Below are 8,523 nucleotides of genomic sequence, written 5' to 3'. Positions count from 1 at the left end.
GCAAAAGACACAACACCACGAAGTTGATTTAATAAATGTAAAATAGATTGAATGGTCATCAATCAAAGTTTTTATCGGCATCGTTTGTTGTCTGTAGGATTATCATTATTAACTTCGTTCGACGGGACATCGACGAATGACATCGCCGCAAATCTGCGTGATTTGTCCCCATTTATTATTTTTCATTTGAACAAATATTGTAAGACAGCATAATGATAAGCCGCTTTAAATGTAATCCGTGTATTTAATGAAATAATCAAAAACCGAAAATTTCAATAGAATGTCATGTTGCTCTCCATTCAGCGAGAATTGTCTGTTTTTGTCGTCGCCAACGGAGGATTTAGATTTTTGGCTTTTGATAAATGAACATGGCGATATTTTGGTAAATCTTGAACAAAGGAACGATTAAAAAACCAATGATGATGATTTTGTGACAAACCAATGATCCTGGCATCAAAAGGTAAATTTTTGAATGAAAGGTTTACGTTAATGACCGTTTTTACGTGATTTGAAGCAATTAAAAAAGATTTAAATTTTTTAAACTTTTTTAATTATCAAGAGTTTTGAAAATGTTTCTTTTTTTTTTTAAAAAAATATTTTTTATAAATCTAAAAAATTTATTTGCTTATTGAATTATTTAAATTAAAAAATTATTCAAATATTATTTTAAAAAATTATAAAAAAATATATTTGAAAATTGTTCAAATACTTATTGAACAAATGATTCGAAAATTTTTAATCTCTAAAGAGTTTTTTAAAAAAAATTTAAAAATAAAATAAAACAAAATAAAATAAATAAAATTATTTAAAAATTCTTGACGATGAAAAAATAAATAAAATATGTAAAATTAAATAATTAATTGTTAAAAATTTAATTTAATAAAAAAAATAATTTTTTGAAAAATTTTTATATTTAATTTTGTTCATTTTGACATTCATGCCTTGAAAAAAATTTCCTCAAAAATTAAAAATTTAATTTTTTTTAGATAAATGTATACAGCAAAGTAACATACGATCGAGCAGCTTGAACAATCTACAATAAAACAAAAATCCAGTAAAAAAAACTTATTTTTTTCAAAACATCTCACCGCTTCAAAGGTTGCCAACGAAGCTGTCACAAAAGGAGCCTTTATCTGAACCGTTCTTTGTGATCGCATCAAGAGTTTCATCAACAATTTCTTGTTCCGTGAATCCATTCGATACCACGAAATCCCATAAGTAGCTACTTCAATGTTATTACACGCTTCTTCAAGTTGCCCTCCAGCATAAGAATAGATGAAAACTTGCGTTGTTGCGGCAATAATATAGCTAATGTACGTGATTTTAATGAGACCAGGCGCCAATAAGAGATCCATCAAACTCATGCAGAGAATGAAACTGGATGAGACGAAATGAACTAAAATTATTTCAGAAAAGAAAGTTTCAACACGTTTGCAGAATTCCAAGTAAAATTGATGTTTTTTGACTAATCTTTTAATTTCATGATAGAATTTAGTGTTTTGTTCCTTTGTGAATTTCGAGACGGAATCAAGTTTGTAATTGACTAAAAATTAAAAAAATTATTAGAAAAAAAAATTTTTTGTTATAAATTTAAAATTTTTACTCAAAAATCGTTTTTCCATGGATTTTAGGTCTTCAGCGAGAATATTCATCAAAGCAGCAACATGCAAGTAAATATCCATAAACAAGTTGTCGATGCCTGAAATGCCGAATTGTGTAACAAACAGCAAGTAAGTCATATAAAGATAGATAATTTCCATATAAGGAGTAACCATATGATTAAATGGCCAACTAAAAAGAAAATTTTAAATTAATTTTTGAAAAAAAGTCACGAAAAATTTTCTTACACGCTCTTGAACATCGTTTCAGGTACAAAATCGACGCCTTTTATGCTGGATTGAATGTTGAAAATAATCGGAAAAGCAAAAAACTTAAAAAAAAAATTTTTTAAAATTCGATCAAAATTAATTTTGAAAACTTACGGAAAGTGCAACAGTTCCTGTAGTAGACATCAAAAATATTGTTGAGTAAAATCCTTTTAATGGAATCCATTTTCTCACAGAAACTCCTTTTTCAGCCACTTCTGTAAAAAAAAATATTTCATGAAAAAAATTATTTTAAGAAAAAATCTCACCTCTCTTGAACGCATCCTTAATCGTATCAAAAATCCCGTTCAACTCCTTAGTTTTCCACACCAACATGAAAATTTTAAATGCCGTAACACCCATTGTCGTTGCAGGACACATGCAATCAAGCACCAAGATCAAGTTATCACGATGCTTTATCGCAAACGTATATTGCGCCAACACACAAATGCTGTTCATCGTAGCATTGAAATAACCTCGAAGATATGTCATCCAAGCATAAGACGAAGATTCTTTCGTCCAACAACCGAGAAAAGTCAAAAGTGCTTTTTGCGCCTTAAAAATCTCATTTTCTGATTTAATGAATTGACTCATTTTGAACAATTTTTCTTGAAATTTAAATCAAAATTGGGACGAAATTAAAGAAAATTTTTCTTTTATAATTTTTTTTTGTCGTGATTCGAAACAATTAACACAGATTTAATTTTATTAAACTTTTTTTTTCATTAAAAATAGACTTAAAAAAAGTCGCTGTCTGAGACAAAAGTTTCGAAAAACTTTTAATGAATAAATGTTTGTAGCAAAGTCACGTAAGATCCAGCTGCTTGCATAATCTAAAAATAAAAAAAAATTGAAAAACTAAAAAAATCGGTCAAAAAAGTCATTCACCGATGTAAACGAAGGTAACGAAGCTGTCACAATGAGCGCTTCAATTTTCTTCGGTTTCTGTCCTCGAATAATCAGCATTTGGACCAAAGCACGTGTCTTGCCATCCATTCGGTTCCATGGCATGAAAAAGGCACTTTCGCCCACAGACAAGCATTTTTCCTCCAAATGACTTCCAGCGACGGCGTAAACGAAAACTTGCATTACCGCTGCCGAAATATAGTTGATGTAGATCATTTTTTTGACGCCTGGCGACAATATCAAGTCCATTAAACTCATGCAGATGATGAGACTTGCCGATGCGATATGCAAAAAAATTATCTCGCGAAAGAATTTTAGGACACGATCACATAAATCGAAGATAAATTGATGTTTTTGCATTATTTGGGAGAGTTTCTTGTAAATCGCACGATTTTGTTCAGGCGTAAATTTTTGAAGTGAAGAAAAATCTTCGTCATCAACTAAAAATGAAACAAAAAAATTAGTAAAAAATCGGAAATAATGAGATATTTTACCGAAAATTCCATGACAAACGGTTTCCAAGTCGTAACAAAGTAAGTCGAAAAGTGTGCCGATATGCAAATAAATGTCCAGAAAGAGTCCATCACACGCGGGAATCATAATTTGCGTAACAACTCCACTGTAAAACGAATAAACGAACATTATTTCATACATCGGGCTTTGTTTGTAGTTGAAGGGCCACCTAAAAGACACAAACTTGAATTATTTTTGAAAAAAAAGTTAAAATTTTTCGACTTACCAACTTTTAAAAGGGAGTTGTACCTCAAAATATTCTCCGTAATGTTGAAAATTGTAAATTAATTGCATGATAGTGTACTGAAAAAATAATTTTTGGAATAAAATTGCACTAAAAAGTCATAAAAATTTAAAAATTTACCGATGTTCCTGTAAAAAACGTCAACATAGTTAAAATAAGCGTCGCCCGAAACCCAATAGTTGGTATCCTCTTCCTTACCCATGTCCCTTTCTCGTCAATTTCTCGTTTCAAGGCTTCTTTAATTGTCTCAAAAATGTTATTTAGCTCATCTTTTCGCCACCACAAGATCCACGTTTTGAACGAAGTAACTCCCATTGTCGTGGCGGGACAACAGCAATCCAACAAAACTACCAAATCCTTTCGAATTATGTACGCATAGCTATATTGAGCCAGAACGCTGATGGTATTGATGAAAAAATTGATCATCATTCGGATGTTTGCCGCAAATTTGCTAGAACCAGGATAAAACCATGCACCAATGTAATAAAGTTCAAACTTGGTAAACTTGAAAATTTCATCTTCAGTTGTTGGTACTTGAAATAATTTAGGGAGCTTCATTGTTGAGAATTTTTTCCTAAAATGATGAATTTTGAAGACGAATGTTGCTTTTAAATGTTTTTGTTTGAGAAAAACTTTCATTCAACAAAACGCCCAATTTTTTTTAATAATTACGGGTTTTAGGTTTAAATGTTGGAAATTTACGACTTTTTATTGATTTTCATTGAATTTAGTTTTAAAAATGATTTTTGAGAAATAAACAATTAATTATTTGTCACCGAGAAAATATTATTTAAAAAAAATTAAAATATGTAATAATGGAAAAAACGCTTTTGAAAAGCAAAAGTTAATGGAACGAAATTCGTTCAACGAATTTGTAAGTTTTGAATCAAATTTTGCTCAAATTAATGATTAATTTTATTCTTTTTTACAGGTTTTGCCGCTCTTATTGATGCCATTCATCCTCAATTTTTTAAAAGATTTCTTAAAATTGATTTTCGAAAAAGTCCTTGGAGTGACCTTCAAATTTCTTACTTTTTAAATTTTTAGCATTAAAAATTATCCAAAAGTCGAAGAAAATGTTAATTTTGAAAGTTTAACATTTTTTGTCGAAATTAAACAAATTAAGAAATTTTTTCTTAGAAATGCGGTAAAAATTAAGTTTGAATTACAAAACGCCCAAATATTGCAGCTGAAGCAATTTCTTCGATCTACATTCAATTTTTACTTCTGACAGAAAATTTTAAATTTAAAAAAAAATCCACATTTGACTACAAAAAAATTTCAAATTAAATTTTTTTCTGTTATAATAATTTACTTACCTGTAATGTTATGATGTACTTGCCTGTTCGTCATTCTAAGAAATTTTTTAAACTCACTCAAAAAACGATACAAGCCAAAAACTCCCTTGACACAAGATACGAGACGAAATTCTGCCGAACTTGAAGCTAAGTTCATTATTGGCTTCCTTCACTTCCCACGAAACATCATTGATGCATGATTTATTCGAATTTCACACCGACACACATCATGTCGTGTCGTCGAAAGCAATTTAAACCGAAAGCACAGTCAGTCTTTTCACAAACAAAACGAGGAACAAATGAACCTAACTTTGTTTTATTTCACTTGTATTGATGCTTTTATTTTTTGTGAACTTTTCTTCTCTATTTAAAAGCAACACACATCAGAAACACTCGACATTTGTCGGGTTTTAACAATTTTAATTGAATTTCCTCTGAGTATTGCTCTCGCTGTGTGCGTTGTAATTTTGTACCACACAAAACAGACAATAACCAATTATCATCATTGAGCTAGGCTTTTGTGAATGGCTCGGTGTAATGTAATGCAATGACAGATAAATGTTCGTCAACGCACTTCAATTTCGGGAGAGATGCCATAGATCACGAATATTATGTGCTTCTTTGTGTAAACGAGTTTGTGGATGATAAAAGGACCAGCATTGAAAAGCGAGGAGTTCCCAGCAGATACATTTTGTCCATTTTATTGACTGGAAAATTGAATGTGAATTGCCGCTTGGTTTGTTGTTGTTGTTGTTGTTGTTGTTGTTGTTTTGAAATTAAACTTGGCAATTTGGAACTTTGTAAATGGGGAATTATTTGTGCGAACATCAATTCTTGTGACATTTAATTAAACTTTGATGCTCGCAATTGACCATTTCTGTGGAGGACCATTTTGAGGTTTAATCAGCACAAAACACTTAACTTTCCACAAAATAAATCATCATTCAAGTGCACTCGGACGTGTTTTTGTTTATATTCCTTCAGCGTTTCTGATGAGTTGGCCTGGATTAATTCCCAAATCGCCAAAGGATAGCAATTTTAAACTTTGTTTTTGATGCTAGCTGGATCGCACTTTTTTTAATAAGAACGTGTAAATTTTATCGTTTCGTCCCTTTTCAAACAGCAAAAATAACAACAACAAATGTCAAATATTTTTTTTCCTTATCAGAAAAGGCGAGTTGTTGTGCGAAGATTAAATTAGCATGTTGTTTGAATTCATTAAAAAAGTTTCGCTGAAAAGGAGGCGTTTCGCAATGGATGTCCCTTGAGTCAATATCGGGCAAGGCGGTGAGTAACAGATATTAAAATTATCATTTTTCTTACAAAATTTTTCGTTTCAAAGTATTAGAATTAAAAAGAAATCAACAAAAAAGCGCTTTTGTTAGAGAAAACCTGCGATAAAAACACTTTTTTGTTGATTTCAAGTTGATTCACAGATAAAGATAGAAAGAAAATTGGTTCACTGGAGCAGACTTATTTAACTTACCCAAGGACATAATTTGCATATTGTGAAGATGATACGGTTTCGATTTAACATTAAATTAAATTTTGTTTTCTATTTATTTTGAATAACTTTCGTGGGCATCTTTTTAAAGGCAAAAAACATCTTTTTAAATTTTTCAACAAAAAAAAATGTAAAAATTGATCAATACCGACACGAATAACCATAAAAAACCGTAATTTTTCTGGCAGAATCATGTGTCACATATGTCTTTTACGACTTTCCAATTTCTTCGCCGCCACACCAAAAAAAAAAAAGGTAAAAAAATGTCATAAAACTTAAACTTGATTATATCATGAAGATAATTTTCGGTAGATTACAATATTTTACCAGAAGAAATGATGAGGCGGATAATAAAAAGAAAATTTACGACATTTTAATATAAATAAACACCTGATGTGCAGCAACGGTTGGCGTTTAATTCGCCATTTTCATCTGATCCCCTCGTTGCTGACGACGACGACGAAAAAAAAACATGATGTCGATGAGCGTGTTACCTGCACAAACAAACTTATCTTTTACATGATGTGTCGTAAATAATTCGAAATTCGATGAAATGGCAGCGAATGTTGCCTTGCCACAAAACATATAAAAAATATGGCATCACGAAAATTTTACAATAACATTCATGAATTATTACTTCACATGTGCGATGTCTTTTCGATGCCAAACTGCTCGGAGTAACACTTAATAAATTTTCAATTTTGTTTTCAATATTAAATCAAAATAAAAGTTCTATGGGGACGCAATTCATCATGAGAAATTGGTTTCATTCAATTTTTTTGTTACTTTATATCTATGAGAGCAAGTACATGGAATAAGAAAAATTTACAAACAATAACGTTGACATTATCGTTTTCTTCTTCTTGAGAAACTTTGAAACGAAAGAGGAATGTCATATTGATTGTCTATCGCAATATATTTTTTATACTCCATAAATTTATTTTAGATAAATATTGATTTTCAATTCGTTTCTTCTTCTTCTTCTTGTTCTACTTCTTTAGCTCGCAGTTTTCTTGCAAGCAATTCAAACAAAGAAAGAGAGATAATCTCATATTTTTCTTCACTTTTTTTCTTTTCAGGAGTTATGTGCATCATAAATGTAGAAAAAGAACAAAAAATATCGATATGAAGAACAAAGGATAGTAACAAATGTGTGTTGGGAAACATTTTCATTGCCACGTGATAAAAGACACCTGTGAAGTTTCCCTTTTTTCAGATATTTATTAAGTGGAACGATAGAAAAATATAAAAAAATATTAAGTGTTGAATGAATTGGCGCCCTATTATCTTCTTCTAACATGAAATTTTACAGTTAGGAAAATAAAAGCACGAACGTGTTTTTCTTTCATTAAATGATCCGTGGAAAAAAAGCGATACAAGAAAAAAAATTTGGTAAGTTTTATTTAACAATAATTATATGGACTTAGAATGTTTTTAAAAAGTTTTTTTTACATAATTTAACAAGGGCACGAAAAAAAATATAAAGTGCGTTTCTTTTAGAAAAATGAGAGATATTGAGGATTGTCTGTCCGTTCAAGCTAATATATCTGAAGACATCAAATTTTGAACGTGTATTAAAATTGAAATATCATATTAAAAAAGAAAATTTCTTTAACTACAGGATGAAACAAAACACATTGCCTCAACGAAAAAAATGACTTGCCAAGAAACTTGCCGAATGGTTCGAAGCTCATCAAAAAAATATCATGCTATTTAAGAGGGATCCATAGGCAGGAAACACGGAACGCAATATCGGCAGCTACATTGACTTACAACATCAAAGATACAATAGTGTCTTAATTGCAGCGTTTAAAAATGTCAAAAGAACTGAAGACGCCAAAGGAACTGAGGGCACTCATGAATTGTTGTGGTTTTCCACAATTTCATATAATAACTGACTTACCAAACACCATATGAGTTGTACTCCCAGTAGGCTATAGCAGAGTTTTAAATCAATCAACTCAATCTTCTTACTCAAAAATAATGAAAGAAGTCACTTTGAGTTTCTTTGAATGAAATGATGATATAAATATCGAACGTATCAAAAGTTGTTTGTCTTTGAAAAAAGAAGTACTCTGCCAAGAAAATATTTATACAATATGAACATCAGTTTACCATTCAATGACCACAAACATATTTTGCTTCTATGTTACATATTTATGTAAATTTTTTATCAATTTTGAAATTCCAAAA

At 30.4% G+C, this 8,523-nt stretch overlaps 2 protein-coding genes across 2 annotated transcripts; both read right to left on the bottom strand.

The window, feature by feature from the left end:
* Window positions 1–982: 982 nt before the first annotated feature.
* LOC134837659 (odorant receptor 22c-like) lies at window positions 983–2,324 on the bottom strand. Its single transcript, XM_063853042.1, has 6 exons — window positions 2,135–2,324; window positions 1,983–2,083; window positions 1,848–1,930; window positions 1,604–1,791; window positions 1,089–1,543; window positions 983–1,033 (listed from the first exon to the last, which is right to left on the bottom strand). The coding sequence occupies exons 1-6, from the start codon at window positions 2,322–2,324 to the stop codon at window positions 983–985; spliced, it is 1,068 nt and encodes a 355-aa protein (XP_063709112.1).
* A 320-nt stretch (window positions 2,325–2,644) lies between these two features.
* Window positions 2,645–4,086, bottom strand: LOC134837658 (odorant receptor 22c-like). Its single transcript, XM_063853041.1, has 5 exons — window positions 3,727–4,086; window positions 3,511–3,587; window positions 3,266–3,453; window positions 2,754–3,211; window positions 2,645–2,698 (listed from the first exon to the last, which is right to left on the bottom strand). The coding sequence occupies exons 1-5, from the start codon at window positions 4,084–4,086 to the stop codon at window positions 2,645–2,647; spliced, it is 1,137 nt and encodes a 378-aa protein (XP_063709111.1).
* Window positions 4,087–8,523: the final 4,437 nt, after the last annotated feature.

The sequence above is a fragment of the Culicoides brevitarsis genome, chromosome 1, assembly GCF_036172545.1.
Source record: "Culicoides brevitarsis isolate CSIRO-B50_1 chromosome 1, AGI_CSIRO_Cbre_v1, whole genome shotgun sequence".
NCBI lineage: Eukaryota > Metazoa > Arthropoda > Insecta > Diptera > Ceratopogonidae > Culicoides > Culicoides brevitarsis.
Note: the sequence above shows the minus strand (reverse complement) of the source record. Positions and strands in the feature narration are given on the sequence as shown.

Coding starts and splice junctions, on each gene's coding strand:
- LOC134837658 (XM_063853041.1), bottom strand. CDS start 4,086: ATGAAGCTCCCTAAATTATTTCAAGTACCAACAACTGAAGATGAAATT. Junction 3,588..3,726: donor TTGACGAGAAAGGGACATGG/GTAAGGAAGAGG, acceptor TTATTTTTTCAG/TACACTATCATGCAATTAAT. Junction 3,212..3,265: donor CGTTTGTCATGGAATTTTCG/GTAAAATATCTC, acceptor TTTCATTTTTAG/TTGATGACGAAGATTTTTCT.
- LOC134837659 (XM_063853042.1), bottom strand. CDS start 2,324: ATGAACAGCATTTGTGTGTTGGCGCAATATACGTTTGCGATAAAGCAT. Junction 2,084..2,134: donor TAAGGATGCGTTCAAGAGAG/GTGAGATTTTTT, acceptor TTTTTTTTACAG/AAGTGGCTGAAAAAGGAGTT. Junction 1,792..1,847: donor GAAACGATGTTCAAGAGCGT/GTAAGAAAATTT, acceptor TTTTCTTTTTAG/TTGGCCATTTAATCATATGG.